We start from the raw sequence: 20,109 nt of genomic DNA on the forward strand, positions 1-20,109 counted from the left end.
AGTCCTAATTAAACAATGTGTGAGAGAACCCCACTAGTCGCTCATTTTCACAACCCCACTAGTCGCTCATACAATTATTTATGAAATTTTAAATTATCTATTTCTCTTAATGTTAGCCCAAGTGATCTTGGACTTGTCTCTCTTGTTTTAGCAAACTCAAATCTTGGCCATAATTATATATAAGGTTCTCGTTCCTTTAATTTTTCTAGTAATTTCAAAAATCTCAATTTCCTAAAACAGTATTAGATTCTTCAAGTCTCCAATTTAATTATATGTCGTATATGTCATAACTTTTCAGCCCCGATATTAATGAAAAAAATTGAAAAAAATTATTTGTAATCTAATTAAAAGTGGTAAGCGCTCCTGAATCGCTAACCAGATAATGAACGAATGGGCAAGAATACTCACAGACAATCGAATTAATCGATACCAAGGAACCTTAAGACGCTTACCTTGAAGGTCTTGGAAGGTGATCCTGCCTAAAAAAAACCCGCTCAAGGCTGAAAGTCAAAATGGCTCATCACAGCACTCAAGATAAGAGAGGCTAGGAAGGTGATTCAAAATTAAGTTTGAAGACGGAGAAGAAGAAGTTTCCGGCCACATTCAGGAACCATCTTTAATAAAATCCGAGATCTTAGCCATTATAGAAATACCTAATTTTTGAGGCAATTGGTGAGAGAAGCAATCAATGAGCACACCTAAAGGGTGCCATTAGTTATGCCAAAGGAACGTGCTCTGGCTATCCCCAATCCTCCTCCCAAAACAGGATCCTAGAGCCCCCCTTAACAAGAGTAGTTTTCACTAGTACTATGGGCAGACATAAAGATTGGGGATGCTCGTATATATCATAACTTTTGAGGTCTCGATATTAATGAAATAAATTAAGAAAATTTATTTATAATCTAATTAAAAGTGGTAACTTTGGTGAGTTCAAAATTTCTAAATCTTAAAATAAAATTTTAAAAATATCTATCGACAATTTAGAATATGTTTCACCATGTGGTGAGAAATTAAAACAAATTACAAAAATTTTCGCACAAGGTCTTTTTAAGTATTTGACCAAAATTAAAAAATATTTTTCTCAATTACTAACAAAATAAATGTAATCAAAGCATGCATATTTCTTTGATGATGTGATCAAACACTAAATTATTTTTTTCTTAAAACTGACTCTTATAAAAGTATCTTACTTTTCAAAAACAAAAATTTCACCGGAATACCAAACTAGCACTTATTTTGCATCCATATATGGCTATATTAGGGTTAGAATTATAACAAAATTCTACATAAAACACACACACACATACACACATACCAATTTATTGTAGAAATTTCGATAATTATTAATTGGACCATACAAACAATAAATACTTTTTCTTGGATAAAGTAACATATTACACTTTTTCTTCCATAAAGTAACGGATATTAGTGGATTCATTTCCACAAGGCTCATATCCAACACTTATTTATGCATAATCTTTACTAATACTAACTTTGATCCCCATATAAGAAGAACTTAATTAGTTATGATTATTCTAAGCACTAGAGACGAATGGATAAATCTCATAGCGGAAGTTGCAGCTTCCGCCAACAACTCTCTCTCCTTTCCCGTTGCAGCAGCTGGGAAGCTCATCAATGGCGCCATCCAGACACTTCTTACAATCAATGGAGGAAAGGTCTCTAGTGCACTGAACCAGTCCGTACAGCTTCTTTGACCCGCCGAGCTCTGAATCCCCGGCAGCGTACATTCTCGGCTCAACATGAGCTTTCTCCGCTAGTTCAACCACCAGATCTTTAACCTTACGATTAAACGAAGCTAGATGGCTCACATTTCTCAAGTTCCACATGTAGAACTTGTTTTGCTCGTCAATCTTTCCGAAGAAATCCTTGTTCGAGTACTTCAAGAGACAGTTGTCGTACCTGTTATGTTAGATATTTTTCATATTTATTTCCATGTTTGTATTTGCAAATGACTTGCTGTCCGTGGGGGCTCGGGGGCAACACCCCCGAAAGGTAAACAGAATTTAAATATGAGGATTGGTTAACAGGTTATGTCTAAAGGTTGTGATGTTTCGAATTAACCAGACACATCTTTATTTTTATGATTGGAGAGATACACAGACTAAATAGACATCTATCCTCTGTATATAATATGTTTACTTCTATCATTTGCAATAATTAGAGAACAACGTCTCATATCCCATTCATTCGTTCGGCATAATCAGATTTCCTATTATCAAGTTTCTCTTTGACTTGATCAAACTCGTCACGGTTTGAATCAAATGTAGAACTCCATTGTATCCTGAGAGAGATTTTCTCTAAATCCATTAGTGACAATATAGACACGGGGAGAAACATCTCTTAAAAGATAGCGTCGTTACGTACATGCCTTGGAGTCATTGAATCTTTGATATATTAACCCCATTTTTCTAACATGTTAAGATTAGATAATCAAAATTTAAGTTTATTTATAACTCTATTACCATAATTACCCATAAATCACTAAAAATAATGCAACATTTGTTCTGTTATTTTAAAAGATGGACCGAAACAAAATATTCGTCGTTTCGAGCCTATAAATAGGCAGAACATGCCAAAGTCTTCATCTACCTTAATTCTAGGAGTGGTGGTGTAGATGTCTTCTAGGCTCCTTATTTTGTGTGTGGTCGATCCACTCCCTTCCACTCGACTGCTTGATTTAAGTTGGTTGGCCTGCAACTTCTTTGGATTTAATAAGTTGGTGGTTCTTCTTCTTGTTCTTCCACTATTACTTGTTTTTTCTTTTCATCCTTCCAATCCCATGTTTGTTGTCCATTCAAATCAACATCTCGAGACCATACAACCCTTTTGTTGATAGGGTTATAAAGCTTGTAACCACTAGCATTGTCTCCATAGCCCAGAAAGATATATTTTTGGCTTTTATCCTCCAACTTTGTCCCTTTCTTCAGGTGCTTTAATTTGGCTTGTGCAATGCTGGTAAAAACTTTAAGATGGTTGGTCTGTAGCCTTTTTAACCTCCATACTTTTTCGAGTTTCATGTCTCCAATTCTTTTTTTCAGAAACCTATTTAACAGGTATAGTACTACATATGCGGCTGCATCTCTCCAAAAATCCTTTGGGACATCATGCTCTTTTAGTATGCATCTGACCATGTTGAGAATGGTCATATTTTTCCTTTCAGAGACATTGTTTTGCTGGGAGGTATAGGATATAGTGTATTGATGAACTATGTCATGCTCCTTGCAAGAGGCTTCAAATTCCCGAGAGGTGTATTCTTCTCTATTGTTTGTCCTTAGGCATTTGAGATAACAACCACTTTGTTTCTCTACCAAGCTCTTGAATTCTTTAAATCTTCTAAATGCCCCTCATTTTATCTTTTAACAAATAAATTTATGTCTTTCCACTAAAATCATCAATAAAAGTAAGCAAATACTTTTACATCCAATTGTTGTAGGCATGACTAGCTCACAAACATTTGAATGCACAAGCTCCAGGTGGTGAAACGTGCGTTTGATTTCCAACTTGTGAAAAGCTTTTTATGTTGCTTGTCTATGATACAAACACTGCAAGAATTTCGAGATTTAGCGACGATTCTGTCGCTAAATCCAAAAATCCGTCGCTAAATCAATTTAGCGATGGATCAATGACGAAATACGTACGTCGTTAAAGTCTTCGTTGCTAAATTTATTTTGCTATGGGTCTGTCGCCAATTTAGTGACGGAATAGCGACGAAAACATTTTCGTCACTAAACACAATTTTTTAAAAATTTCGAGATGAAAGTTTCCGTCGCGAAACAGAGACAGTTTAGCGACGGAATATTCCGTCGCCATTTTTTAAAAAAGAATTAATTTTAGCGACTGAAATATCCGCTACTAAAATTAATTCAAAAAATTAAAAACATAGCGATAGAAAATTTCGTCGCGGAATCCAAAAAAAAATTGATAAATTAATATATTTTTTTATTTTTAATCATAAATAATTATTAAATTAATCTAAAATAAATTAAAAAGAGAATTATATAAAAAATTTAAAATTCATATTTATAATATGAAAATTAATATTCAAACAAAATACTAATAATCGTCTATTACATACTAATCGTTGCATAAAAATAACTATAAAAACTAATCATCTAAATCGTACGTCACTAACATTAGGTGAGTCAGGCTAGTGAGAAGAAGAAGAAGGAAACCTGCCACGAGTAGATGCAGTAAGTTGTTTAACCAAATCTGGCATCTTTGACATTTGTTGTCGAACGTCATTCAGTTTCTAAGCCTGTGAATTTATTTGCTCCACCTGCAATTTTAGGTTGCGTTCTCTTTGCTATTTTCAAGTCATTTTAAGTTTTCGATTTTCTAAAATAACGAAAAAGCGTTCTTTTTACTGTTTTTAAAAATATATTCTTAAACACAAAAAAAAAATTATAAAGAAAAATCAAAATAACAAAAAGTTGTTTTGAGTGTTTTCATCTAAAACAAACTTTAAACTCAAAAAATATTTATTTTTTTATTCATATTTTATTATTATAATGAAAAAAATATTACAAAATTCGTTAACTTTAAAATGTATATATATATATTTTTAATAATATATTAACATTAAATATTTATAATTTACTGAATAATCAAATTTATTGAATAAAATATCATTAAAAAATTATTTTCAAAATTTCAAAAAGAACACGTTTTCTAATTTTTTGTTTTAAAAAATAATTTTTTAAAATGACAAAGAGAATGCAGTTTTAATTTTCTAAAAACAGACTACCAAAACAGAAAACTAAAAATAAATTCAAAACTCAAAATTAAAAATTGAAAAGTAAAGGGAACGCAGTCTTATTTTTTGTCATTTCTTGTATAACCTAATTTTCATTAAGACTAGATGACGTAGTGGATGAGCTGCCAACGTCAGAAAATTTCAATTGGGATAAGAATCTCGTGCCATAAATCCTCTTCTTCTTATTTTGCCTGCCGGCAGCCTGAATGAATATTTGGTCACAATCTGGCTATGGAGGCTCCTAAGACCCCTCATCCGGTTGAGTTGCCTGTTCCAACAACTGTTCGTACGTTTCCTGCGACAATTTAACAAAAAAATATATAATAAATCAGTTACGAATATTAAATCTTATGTTAATTATAAAAATGATATTATTTATAATTAAAAAAGACTTACAGCGACGCTCGCAGAACGTTTGTCGACGTACATCCTCTATCCTTCCTCAGTTTTTTTTAGAATGAATTCGTTTAAAAAGTTCAATCAGTGTGGGCTCCCTCCCAAACTGTCGTGTCCAAAAAAAATAATATAGAATTAACAATTTTAATAATAAAAAATTATAAATATTAATAAATTAAATTTCTTACCATTCGTCTTTTATGCTCTGCTGAGGATATGGAGCCCTTAGTATGGCGAGAAGGACCAGCGCCAGGACCACCTGTCTCACTCAAACAGTTCAGCGATGCTTGTGCAAACCATTTCTTGAAAGCTTCATCTTGTTCCCATTTCTGCATTCAACGATCTCAAATATTATCTGGCACAAAGACCAGTTTTTCATTAGCATACTACTTACGACTGTTGTCAATGTATCGCTTAGCTGCTTTTTGTGCTCACTCTCTTTTCACTAATGCATCAATTGTAGGATCTTACTGAAAAATTTTATGTAAAAAAAATAAGATTAAATAACTTAAACATTTCTAAATTAATAATTATCAAAAAATATATATTATTAATTTAATTTTAATACCGCAAATTCATTCCAATACAAGTTCTTCGTCTTCGAAGGCACTTCTTTCCAAACGTGACCCTCTTTATGAAGACGTTTCTTGAAAATCATCGATATAATATAAGAGATGTTAACTTTACGACAAAAAATGCTATTGTATACAAATAATAATAATTAATATAAAAAATAACATATGTCATAATGTAAAAAAAAAAAAAAGAGAACAAAATTATCAATTGACATCTATCTCTATAACATGTTGTGATTCAAATGTAGAAGGACCAACAACTGAGTGAGATGATAGAGATGCTGCGGGAAGGAGCAAAACTGGTGAAACGTGTCCTGAAATATCCATCGGTACAGTTGCTACTGGAGATGATACAATATGCGGTGCTGTAGTTGATGAGTTAGAAGCAATAGTGGACTCAGAAGAGTTAAGTGTAGAACTATTGCGTCTTGTACGAGGACGATAATGTCCTCTGGGACCCATCATACCTTCGATAAAATAAATCAATAAAAAGAATATAGCTCAAAATAGCTCACCTGGATCATATAGCTCAAAATAGTGACATCACTGTTAGAAAAACAATAACTATTTTCTTCTCAAGAATTTGATTATTCTAATAAATTATATAGAAAAAACATTTTATTATTTGTTTTTTATACAAATAATAGAAAAAACATATTATTCTAAGGGGTTTTCAACTTTACTTTTAAAAGGGAAAACTCAATTGAACCAATTTTGTAGTCTACTTTATGGATCATTTTGCCTATGTTGGATCTTAAAGGTATATTCCTTTTCCAGTGAGTGAGCAGGGCAAGGCAATGAATTCAAATCTGTCCATTATTAAACCTGACCAAAATTTTTAAGCTGTTACATTATATTAAACCCGAACAAAATTTTTAAGCTGTTACATTATTAAACCTGACCAAAATTTTAGATCTATCCATTCACCTCATACACACACACACACACATATATATATATATGCATTCAGCTTGACTTGACTTTTCATCCACAAAATTCCAAAACACTAATGCACTGTCACATACCCCAAAACAAAAACAAATAGCATTCAAGTTTCAATAGCATTCAAGTTTCAAGAAACAGCTAAACCTCGAGTATTCAAATGGCATTCAAGTTTCAATAGCATTCAAATACCCCAAAATAGAAACAAATATCATTTAATAGCATTCAAGTTTCAAGAAAAAGAAATAGCTAAACCTTGATTAGTGAGCGAAAGCGAGAAAGCTAGAGGCAAGGGCTAGGGGGAGCAAGCGAGGCGAGAGCGACGTAGTGAGCGAACCGCGAGCAAGAGCAAGAGGCTAGGGCGAGGGCAAGGCAAAGAGTGAGAATGAGAGGCTAGGGCAAGGGCGAGGCAGCGAGCTAGAGACTAAGGCTAGGGCTAGGGCGAGGGCGAGTTAGTGAGCGAGAAGCTAGGGTGAGGGCGAGCCGTGAGGGTGAGGCAGCGAGCGAGGGCAAGAGAGCTAGGGCGATGGAGAAGGGTTTGCAGAAAGGGAAGAAAAGAGATGAAGTGTTTGCAGAAGAGGAGAAGAAGGGTTCTGATTGGGGGATTTTTAAAGGGGGGATTTCGCCAAGAGAAAGAGGTGGCGGAGATTCTTGCCTCTTTCTTATTTTTTGTTTAATATTTAATAATTAAATATATGTTTAATTTACTTTCTTCAAAGTAAGCACGAGTTTTCATCCTATGTGTATAATTAATATTAATTATTTATTTTCTTCAAACAAAAATTCTAAAAATAACTATTGAACCGATTAGTCATTTAAATTAATTTGTATGAATTAGGCTGCCAAGAACAGGGCAACTAAATTGATGGCATCCAAACTAACACGAGTTAAAAACATATTATTCGATAATTAATTTCTTTAGGGCAACACAATTCTAAAATTGGAATACAATTAGTAAACCAACATTCGTTAATTACTATTTATTTAAATATTTAATTATATTATAAATTTAATAAATTAGTTTAATATATTAGATTAGTTATTTAAACATTTCGTGAAAATTGGCACGTTTGAGAAATTAGCCAACGTACTCGAAAGGGATGATTACACCATAATATGAATGTGACATTATGGTGTTACGTGGATGGGGATGATTACAATTTACATGCTAGTGTTAGGAATTCTATCCAATCCATTTTGTACATAAAAGAAAAAGAAACGGAATTCCACTGAACAAAGCTATTCAATTTTGGCTTCAATTTATTCAACCCATTAATAATTCAATACAAACAATACAAACATGAAATTGATAATTATATTTTTTTATCATTTCAAATTTATATTTATTGACATACAACTATATTAGGATCATATTTTTATTCAATTTCAAAAAAAAAAAATCTGAACTCATTTATATTATATTTAATTTTACTACTTAGCCACGAAAAAAATTTCCGTCGCTAAACTTTTCGTGACGAAAATTATATTCCGTTGCTAAATAAATTAAAAATATTTTTATAATGATCACAATATATTTATAAAAAAAAAAGGAAAATTATATTTAGCATGGATAAATGGTTCCGGCAAAATCAATTTTTTACTTTTTTTATTTTTTTATTTCAGTGACGGAAATATGAATTCATTGCTAATTTTAGCGACGGAAGAAATTATCCGTTGCTATTTTTAGCGACGAATTAATATTTCTATCGCTAAAATTTAAAAATAAAATTAATTTTTTGTTTAGCAACAGAATAAAATTTCCATCTCAAATTTGCAACGGAATATTTATTTCCGTCGCTAATTTTACCTACAGAAAATTTATTCCATCGCTAAATAAAAAATTAATTTTATTTTTCTTTTATTTTTAAATTTCAACGACTGAAATATTAATCCGTCACTAAAAATAGCGACGGATTATTTCTTCCATTGCTGAAAATCTAATTTAGAGACGAAATATTTTTCCATCGCTATTTTCCTCGCCAATCCGTTGCTAGTTTTATGGTGTAATTCTGTCACTAATCCGTCGTTGTTCCGTCACTATATAGAGATGGAAATTTCCGTCACTAAAATACTGTCGCTAAATTTCGAATTTCTTGTAGTGAAACTTCACAAATCTTGTTGGAGTGATTTACCTTTGGCAGGCCATAAACTGTATTTTTCTATCCCAAGACTCTTAATGCTTCAAAATTTAAGTGGCCAAACCTTTTATGCCACACGGTACCTTCATCTTCCTTGATAATCTTAAGACATTCAGACTGACTTACATTTAAATGGAGTGGAGCACTTGATTTTTGGCCATCTTTACTGCCATAACCAAAACGTCATCCTTATCACACATGAAAAGTGTAGTCCATTTCATTTGGATGTTATATCCACGCTTCAGTAACTATCCCATGTTGAGAATGTTATTCTTCTTCTTTAGTACGTACGTACATAGTACACATTGCTGATGTAGCGATGATCAGCGGTCTTTAATTGCACTATGATACTGTCTTTTCCCTTGATAGACTTTTGTGACAAATCACAAAAAATGATGGTGCCACTGCAATCATGGTCAAGCTTTACAAAAAACTCCTTTCTACCACACATATGATTGGATACGCTAGTGTCTAAATAGTAAATACCACACACTTGAATTTCTAGTGTTCATACCATTATAGGTCATTAGCAGGACCCTCATCTTGCTTTTCTTCATCATTAGCATAATTATTTTTCGGGAAATTCTATCGCGAATCTGAAAAATTACTCTTCATAACCCACGTCCCATCAAAAATTTTAATAATTTTAAAATACCTATTTTATCCCCCCAGCCCACAGCCAACCCTCTTCTCCGATAACCTCTTATCTTCGACTATCATCTCGCATCTCTCTTTCCCTCCTACATCATATACACATACAAACACACACACACACACACACACACACATATATATATATATATATATATATACAGAGCATGGCCGCGGCCATGCAACTAACAAGCTCACACACACAGCAACCCGGCACACACACACACACACACACACACACATATATATATATATACACACACTCACACACACCTATATATATATATATACACACTCACACACACAAAAGCATGGCCGCGACCATGAAAACCTCCGCACCTCGCGGTGCGAAGGTTTTCAACAACCCCCGCACCGCGAGGTGCGAGGATTTCAGCAATCTCCGCACCTGGCGGTGGGGGAGTTTCAGCAACCCCCGCACCGCAAGGTACGGGGATTGTTGAAATCCCCGACTGTCAGCAGTTCGGAAAGCCAGGTTTCCCGGACTGCCAGCAGTCGGGAAGACTTTTTATATTTTTTTATTTTTATTTTAATTAAAATTTTTATTATAATAAAATAAAATTAAAAAATAATACAAATAAATAATTTTTAAATTTCTGCATTTTAAGTAATTATAATTTAACTAATTTTAAATTTTAAATCATGGTGTTGAATTTTTAATACTTAAAAGAATTTAAAATTAATTAATTTATCTTCTTAAATTACTTGAAGATACACATATCTAAAAATTCTATCATCATTTAAAATATATATTTTTTTATAATTACATATATTTAAAAAGAATATATTTTAAATGTTGATAGGATTTTTAAATTTATCTTATTGAATTAGGTAAAGATATATATATTTAAAAAAAATTATTTTAAATGATGATAGGATTTTTAGATATGCGTATTTTTAAGTAATTCAATAAAATAAATTTTAAATTTTTTTAAGTATTAAAAATTCAACACTTAATTACAATGATTTAAAATTTAAAATTAGTTAATTTATAATTACTTAAAATACAGATATTCAGAATTTATTTATTTATATTATTTTTTATTTTATTTTATTACAATAAAACAAATTTAATTAAAATAAAATAAATAAAATAAAACAAATTTAATTAAAATAAAACAAATTTAATCAGGCCTTCCCAGCAGTCGGGGAAGGCTTGATTCCCTACACTGCGAGGTGCGGGGATTTCAAAAACTCCCGCACCTCGCGATGCGGGGATTGCAGAAACCCCCGCACTGCGAGGTGCGGAGTTTCCATGGTCACGGCTGCCATGGCCGCGGCCATGGAACTTGTATATATATATATATATAAGTGTGTATGAGTGTGTGTATATATATATATTTATATAGGTGTGTGAGTGTATTGGTGTGTGAGTGTATGTGTGTGTGTGTGTGTGCTGGGTTACATGGTCGCGGCTGCCATGACCGCGGCATTGCTGTGTGTATATATATATATATAAGTGTGTGTGAGTGCGTATTTATATATTTAGGTGATGGTTGGGGATGAGAGGTGATCGGAGAAAAGAGTTTATTGTAGGTTGTGGGGGTAAAAGAGGTATATTAAAATTATTGAAAATTTTGATGGGACGTAGGTTTTGAAGAGTAAATTTTCAGATTCTGAATAGAATTTCCCTTATTTTTCTCATCTTTCTCTGAACTAACATTGAGAGGCATAATGACCAAACTTTTTGCAATTATAACATTGTATGACAGATTTATCATACTTCCAATTTGACTGACGTCCACAACCTTGTCCTCGGCTACAAGTGCCTCCACATCCTCTTTGACCTGATGATATCATTCTCCATCATTATTTTTGTCAGTCTCGCTAGGCTGAAATTTGTCACCTCTTGCCCTCCAACCATAGCTTCTTCCTCAATGACTTCCTAGTTTCTCTAGGATTGAGAGTTTAGTTTGCAAGGCTTGCTCAAGAAGCTTGTCATCACCCTTGAGCCTTTCCTTGTATGCTTGGAGTGAGCCTATCCATTGCTCCATAGTTATCTCTTTAACCATGTTGGAAGGTACTCCTTCCTTCTTCTTAATCCAACCACGGTGTATATATGTGTGTGTTGTGTAAGAGACCAAACTTGAACAACGAGGAAGAATATCTTATTGTCGGGTTTGGTCAAACACTTTGATACAAGGCCTATTTATAGGCTAAAGCTTAAACAGAAATACAATACATTAAAGGTTTTATTGCAATTCCAAAAGGCTTTCTCCATTCTTCTAGCATGCTGTATACGTGGGCTTCCTCAACTTCTTCTTCTTCTTCTTCTTCTTCTTCCAGATTCATTTACTTTGCCTAGACTTCGGTGCAAGTTTAAATTTTCAACATGTGTCACTTAGTGTTAATGAAGGGGTAAACTTCGTATCGAAAGTTGCAGCTGCCGCCGACAACTCTCCCTCCTTGTTTGCCCTCGCAGCAATCTGGGAACTCACTGACAATACCCTCAAGGCACTTCTTGCAGTCATTGCCGGAAAGATCTCTGGTGCATTGAACCAGTCCGTACACTATCTTGTTCAAAGGTATGGCACGGCCACCACCAAGCTCTTGCTCCCCCGTGGCGTACAAGACTGGGCTTGTATAAGCTTTGCTCACCAACCGGCTTAGCAGATTCTTCGTTTTCTCGTTGAAATTTGGCTCTTCCGCGTCGTCCGTGTTGAAGAGATAGAACTTGTGCTTGCTGTCGATCTGCCCGAAGAAGGCCTGGTTCGAGTACTTGTATAGACAGGCATCGTACCTGTTAGAAGAACGAAAAATTTAGAAATATTTCTAAAAATTTTAATGTTTTTCTTTTGATCTCATCATTGAATTCAATGATCTTACTTTTAATCACAGTTACACCCTTCTGGCTTTAGCTATTATCACATAAATCTATTATAAGTTATTTTAATGGGCTATGGCCTCTTATGCACGAAAACGTTGAAACGGTATCGTTTTAATGTTTCTAAAAAGTTTACTATCCTAAAACATTAACAAACGTCAAAAAAAGTTTTTGGGTAATTTTTATAATTTTAAAAACATTTTGGGTCATTTCAAAATTTTGAAAAAATATTGGAAAGATCAAAATAATATAATCGATCAATAAAAGAAAATATACATACATACATATACATATATAATAATTGAACTAAAAATAGCTTAAATAAAGACAAACCGTATTCATATAATTTAAATTTGAGCCGAAAGTAAATTTAGAGTACCATATGATGGCTCCTTTATTGGAGGGGCAAAAGACTCTAATCTTTCTACTTGCTTCTACAACACAAGCTGTGCAAACCGACTTGGAGGTGTCGCCCCGACAGAGGGCTAGGCCATTGGCTCGGCTTTGAAACCAGCCAGTTGAGCCAACTCCAAAACCGGTTGGGGGAACATTAACTTGGAGGAGGCTTGCTAGTTTATTCAAGTTGGAATCATAGTAGGGGCTTGTAGAGTTCTTGTCGAAGCAAATATGGAATAGAGAGCTTGTAGAAAGGAAAGGGCTAGAGAAGCAGAGCATAAAGGGAATGATCAAATATGGCTTTGAGGAATAATGCATTTTGATTTTGGATGAAAAATTGAGATGCGGGTGTCACTCTATTATGATGAGTTAGTACATTTTTCTCAAATGACTTGCTCCTTTATATAGGGAATTTTTTGTTTTAAGATAACCAATAGATTTCATAAATGGTGCATTTGGCGATGATGATGTTATTCTATTATTGAGTTTGTACGGAGTGTGTCAAATTTAATAACTTAAATTATTAGAGTTTATTCCAATAAGTTACTTTTGGGGTGTAAGGAGCGAGAATGAAATATTTTTATAAATATATCTATTACTTTTATTATCATTATTTCTTCCCTTATTTATTTATTTTAAAAATAAAAGGATATTATTGTAACATTTCTTTTTAACTATTTTGTCACTTTTTATTTTCTATCACAACAAACTAAAGTTATATTAGGTTCATTCATGTTTCGTTCTTCTTAAAAAATAGAGAAATAACTAATCTTATGTTATTTTTTTTTTATCTTACGTTTCATTAAATTACGTACTATTTCATTTTTTACACGATCTCTCTTTCAAACATAACATTAAGGGCTTGGACTTTTCTCCGAAAAAAACTATTTGTCCATTTTTAGTTGTTCTCTTGGTCTAACAATTACTTTGAGAATTTGTAATTTTTTGTGTAAAAGCTATATTGGATTACTTCATTAGGGCATGAACATTGAGACCAAACCAAGTTAAGTTCCTATATCTTTATATTTATTTTAACAATAACGATAATTGTTAAAATTAATATTAAGAGTGTTTTAAATATTATATCTTATAGAATAACAAATTGGGACTACCAAATACAACAAAATTTCATTATTGATAAATGATAATAATGGCATTGTTTGAAGCGGGTGCCCTTTTGTTAGTGGGAAGCCTTCTGAAAATTGTTATTTGCATGCCCACTTAAAATGAATCTCATTGCAGTGGACACTTAAAATATGGGTTGCCCTAATATTTTATGTTTAGCAATATTATGCCCTTAATTCTATCCAAAAATTAATGATTAGTTAAACTTGACTTTTTAAGTCCATCAAATTTAAAAATACATGCCAGGCCTTCCAATAAACTGTGGGTCCATGTGAAATTTTATTGTGATATTATGAGTTTTTGTATTTTGAGATAAATTACACTTAACATTCTTAAAATTTAATAAAAAGATATTAAATTTTGATATTTTATCAATCTTTTTCTCTCTATTTGATTCGGCGATGGCTAAACTATTGCCAAACTGGAGAAAAAGAGAGCCGAACCTACAATCAAATTGTGGTTAAAACTTTTACATATATAAAATAACAGTATAAGAAAAATGTAATTAGAGTTGCAAAGTCATGAACTGTTTTGTCATTTTTTAAATATTGGAAATATCTTTACTACTTTTTAATCAAACCTCAAGGACATTGAGTATAATCTATCCTGTCTTTTTTGCTAATTATTTATTCTTGATAATGTAAGGATTAAGGTAGGGCAATTATATGGAAGGAGGTTTTTTTCTTCCTTTTTTTTTTTATATGAGTGAGTGGGTATTCCACTTGCATATTGAAGTCCGTCTCATTCATCATATTGTATTGGTACATACTATGTTTTGCACATGTGAATAAGTGTACATGGGCCAAGAGCCGCATTTCAAAAGGCTCACAAGAAGATAAACCTTACAAGTTCAAAAAAGTCTACCAAGCAAAAAGACTCGAGTGACCTTCTCTAGCAGAGGGCTCTTAATTATAGGACTCCCTCAACAGACCCATAAAAGAGGTTCTTAAACCCTCTTGAGTAGTCTCTCGTGAGAGAGTCTCCTTATATTTTATGCAAACTGTTGCTTTTAAAAAATTCAAACAAACAATCCTAAGATTACGAGAGACTTCATCACCTGCCATCTATTGTCTCTATAAATAAGCGATAACTCTTTCTCTCCAAGTATGCAAGTACATCATACTGCTGAACTTTTTGTATTCTTTTCTAATTTTCGACGGGTTTAACTTAAGTATTGAACGGACTATGCAGGGAATATCTTGTGCCCTTTAATCAACTTCATTTTTATATAATTTTTGATGGCTTGAAGATGATTCCCCAACATCTATATTTATTATTATATATCCAAGCAATAACAATCTTATTAATTTTTTAAAATTATTGAAAAAGACGAGGGCCAACTTAAAGGACATTTCAAGAGTGGATTTTTTTTTTTAATTTCTTTATGGAAGAAAAATTAATTAATCGATTATGGCTATATCTTTTAGTATTATCCTTGTTAGTGGGTGAATTCGATAGGGAGAGGGAAACGAACGAGAAGCAAGAGAGGAACATCTTCGGCGGCTTGACAAATTAAAAATATTTAATTTAGCCATTAAAATCAACTTGTTTGAACATTCATTTCCATCCTATAGTTCTAGAAGTATAAAATGGGTTAGGCGAGTCCAACATCTGTGCCCATATAGGTTGTGTCGATCCGATATGTGGACTGGCCTGTTTTGGTCTTTTTTTAAAAAAAAGTAAAAAAATTGAAGCACAAAATTTAAGATGAATAATATTTTAAATTCTTTCAGTAAATAAGACATGAAATATTTACACTTAAAAATCTTCAAGAACATAAACTTGAGGTGGCACTAGTATAAAAGTGAATATTATTTTGATGAGAATAAATGATTAACATTTTCAATTAATCTTAAGGGAGCATGTGTTTTAAATTGAGCAAGATAAATAGATTTTTTTTTTTTTGGGTAATCCAGGTTTCGAAGTTCGACTAACTAGCCTTGAGAGAAAATGACATTTCCCTCTGATTCGTCTTCTAGGTTAATCCAAATACGGTTATAATTTATATACAGTCATAATAAATTTTCAGAAAGTGACTTCTTTTTTCATAAACTCCACCTTTACGTCATGCAGATGGGACCTCCGAAAAGGTGATAGGGTGCACCATAACTCTACCTCTACAAGGGTGACTTGTTTTCCAAAATTAAATGTTGCCTTCTAAGATATCACTAAAATTCAAATCTCCAATTATTTTATTATTTTTTTTATTTTATCATTACATCATGCTAGTGGGAATAAGATAAATAGGTCATTTGGATAGAAGGCACGTGGTGAAAGGTAGGCCGAAAGATGGTCACTACTTGAGGTACGTTTGGACCTTCACACAGCAAACACAACAACCTTTATAAACATGGCTGTGCGGGAATGGCCTGAACTCTTGAGCCCATGCCCAGAGGCCATGCCTAGTCACATCTCATCTGGGGTGCTCAACGAAAATCACGTTTTGACCTTCCTCATGCAAACTAATAAAACTCTCAGCGTTTCGATGGCAAATATAAATTAACTCTGTCAGGGCCCTTTTGAATTTTATAAGAAATTCGAGAGAGTGTTCATTTAAGATGAATATAAATATAAAATTATTTAAAATTTAAAAAAAATATTTTCATATTTGTTCACTATCAATAGGAACCATAATAAATTATACATATTTATTACATTATCATCTCGAACTTACCACCCATATATTTTCAAGATAAAGAGAGCACTAAGACTATAAATATAATATGAAACACCCTACTCACGCCCTCAAAACTACACCCATGGATCTTGAGGCCAAGACATTGTTGTACATATCTAACTAGGACTCGCCCCAAATATCTATCTTCTACTTCTTTGGAATGACAAAAGAAATAAAGTGAGCCACAAAACTTAGTAAGTATATAGCAAATGGAGCATCAATAGAACGATAGATTAAGGCATGAATAACTCAAAGTTAAAAGAAAATCACTACTTGACATCTAGACAACCATTAAATTCATGCCTTCTACACTTGACAACCATATCCTCAAAGAAATATAATTTCTTACATTTCATCAAAATACAATTTTCAAAGTGAGCCATAAATCTCTGTAAGCATATATATATATATATATATATATAGCAAATGGAAGCACAATGAAATCGATATATGAAGACATGCATAAAATAGAGCCAAGGAAAATTTGCTACCCGACATATATAAACACCAATTGGATTTATGTCTTTCTTATTAGCAATACTTTCTTGGATTATGATTTCTTTTCAAAACATCAAAACATATTTCAACTCCATAAGGTGACATTCACATATTTAATATAATAGCACACAAGGCCTTCGCCATACATAGCTTGTATCACACTACACATAGCACATAACAATGTATATAACATGAGGCCATCTAACCTTGGTTTGGGATTTGCACTCACAGGCTAACCTACCGAGTTCGTGCCCCGCAACCCGCTCATATCACAACATTGCACTCACCGGCTAACCTACCAGGTTCGTGCCATGTATATAACATGAGACCTTCCAACCTTGGGTTCGAGATTGACACTCACCGACTAAACCTTTCGGATTTGTGCCCTACAACCCGCTCATATCATAACCTTGCACTCGCCGACTAACTTATCGAGTTCGTGCGCCCCATGTAATGCAAGATATAAGGAATATAGTGGCTCTTGCAACATTAACGTGATGACAAAACCCTTATAAGCTAAGCATCGGACCATGTTACACCCACGTAGGAATTCATACACACGAATTCTCTAATGCATATGCTCACTTAAGATACATAAGTTAGCACTCAGGCCAACCGTGTCATGCTAATGCTCACGCTCCCAACACATACAAAGTTTGGCTTCCCAATGAATGCAACCCAGGACCCAACATCATAATGTGAAACAATATAGAAACACAATACAATGTAATGCAACCACAAATACAATTATAGCAAGTAACATTCACACACCCTTAATTTTTGCCCGTTAATGTTTTTGGGTATTTCACCCAATTCAACATTTAAATAGGTTCCATCACATCAATTAAGAACAATTATTTATATGATGATAATATTGCATCACACATGAGATTCCATGGATATGCCAACCAAGAACATTCCTTAACGACTTCCTGTAACATCCTAATTTCTCGGGCGTGTTATAACTTAAGATAATTCTGGGATAATAATTTTTTTTAAAAAAAACTATTGTTAAATCATATCATTCCTCATATCTCTCAGGCTTCCTCGATATGCGTGTCCTAACCTCAAAATGCGTGCTCGATTAATTTCCTGCCTCTGAGCATACTCCTCAAGCCCTAAATTAATTACCATAATTATTTTGACATTTTCAGGATTTTTTTACAATTTTTTTTCTATTTTTTCCATTTCTTTTTTCTTTCTTTCTTTTATTTTCTTCTTCTTCTTTCTTCTTCCTCCCTTCTTCTTTTTCCTCTAGCTCATTCAACACGTTGCCTGCGCACGCCGCTGCTGGCCACCCGCCACTGCCAGCCTCCGCCGGATGTCGCCGCCACCTACCAGCTCGCCTCTGCCAGCTGCACCGCGCCCGCAACCGACGACCTCTACCATCGTGAGCCACCACAGGTAATAGCATTGAGCCTCCCGACTCCGCTATTACCCACCCAACACCGGTCGCCTCCACATGGGCCACCGTGCACCACCGCTGGTCTGCCGACCTCCATTACTGCTCCAGCTTCACCCGACCCTCATCGCGACAGCTGTGGTTGTTGCTGCTCACTTCTGGCTACCACGATCAACCACATCCCTCTCTCAATCTCTTTTTTGATCTTTTTCTCTCCCTCGCGATGCTTCTATCAGGCATAACCCAAACTCTCATTGTCTCCCTCTCTCTTGCATTTCAGATCCAAGATCTGATGAAAATAATCCTAGGCCAGCCGCACATATATATATATATATACATATATACATTTAACCCTCTAATTTCTTATTAAATTCACTTGAGGGATTTATAAATTGTAATTAAAGAACTGATAATTACACTTGTACCCGTTAAGGCTTTAAATTAATTACCCTCAAGCCACCCAAAATCTTGATTTATCAAAATTAATAACCAATATTTACTCGATAAAGATCAATTTTGTCCCTACGCCCTCACAGGACCTTTGTTTCGTCCCGAAACCTTATCGTTATGAAAAACTAGTGCCTTCTTAGGGTTCCGTTGACTTCTCGAGAGTCCCCTACGATGATTCAATTTTTCGGCCTAAATCGAACTTGTATTTTAGCTGTACGAAAAATCGTCTCAATTCTAATTTCTTTTAATATCACAAATCCTATCTTGGGATACTCGTCGAGACCATATCTATTTTCTTAGACAATTACATTTCGAGGCATTCCCTATAGTTGATTCGGTACTTATAACTGTAAGAAATTATACTTAAGCCCCTAATCTTTTGATAATTTCATGTATAACCTAAGTTAAAATTACTTTTGTGCCCTTTAAAAAATTTGGGATATCACACTTCTCAAATGTGATTATATATCATGCATCCATATGTAACTCAATTACATTTTTATCTCATGAATCCCATGTATATACATATATATATATATTTTCAACCATATTCTATCATTTTAGAGGATTAAGTGAGATCAGAGGAAGCATTTAATACCAACTTAGTTTTAATAATCATACTAATTTGGATTGAAAAAACCCTTAACCAACTCAAACCATAACTAAAGTATATAATATTATATATCAAATCGAAGCCCTCGAAGTCTAGTTTACAACTCTTTAAACGGATCCCAATTCTGACTTCTACATCAAAAGTTGTGACCACAATAATACAGCACGCACAGTGTTGACCAAACCCTCTCCTCTAGCTTTCTAACCCACAAATATCATTCCATGAATGAAATATAGGATAAACAAACCCCAATGAAACCATCAATGAGACACAACAATGACTCAAAGAAGAAACCCACAACTTGAGAAGAAAATGAAGGATTTGGCTACCATTGCCAAGAGTGATTCTCACCACTAAGAGAAGAAACTAACTATGTGTGTGTGTGTGTGCGTATCACCTTGAAACTAAAAGAAGTTTCTTTAGAAAAGAACAAAGGAAGATAAAGAACTTGCCTTTTGAAGCTTAAACTGAAGAGATAAAGAAGAAGAAGAAGAAGCCTCCTCAAAGCTGCAATCTTAAAGCTCCCAGCAACAAAAAGAAGAAGGAAATGAAAAAGAATAATAAGCTACTGTCGAGAACCAAAAGAGAAGAAGAAGGAAACGAATGAAGAAAAGACAAGGGAATGGGGAG

The 20,109-nt window shown here is 33.6% G+C and overlaps 2 protein-coding genes across 3 annotated transcripts in view; both read right to left on the reverse strand.

Annotated features, from left to right (window-relative positions):
• The window catches only part of LOC127792549 (cysteine-rich repeat secretory protein 38-like), a 102,735-nt gene that overhangs the window by 31,416 nt on the left and 51,210 nt on the right, over nt 1-20,109 (reverse strand). The gene's annotated exons all lie outside the window — the stretch shown is intronic.
• On the reverse strand, nt 11,581-13,091 carry LOC127792550 (cysteine-rich repeat secretory protein 38-like). The gene is made up of 2 exons (XM_052323079.1): nt 12,698-13,091; nt 11,581-12,234 (listed from the first exon to the last, which is right to left on the reverse strand). The coding sequence occupies exons 1-2, from the start codon at nt 13,030-13,032 to the stop codon at nt 11,832-11,834; spliced, it is 738 nt and encodes a 245-aa protein (XP_052179039.1). The 5' UTR covers nt 13,033-13,091; the 3' UTR covers nt 11,581-11,831.

This window comes from Diospyros lotus, chromosome 15 (assembly GCF_014633365.1).
Source record: "Diospyros lotus cultivar Yz01 chromosome 15, ASM1463336v1, whole genome shotgun sequence".
NCBI lineage: Eukaryota > Viridiplantae > Streptophyta > Magnoliopsida > Ericales > Ebenaceae > Diospyros > Diospyros lotus.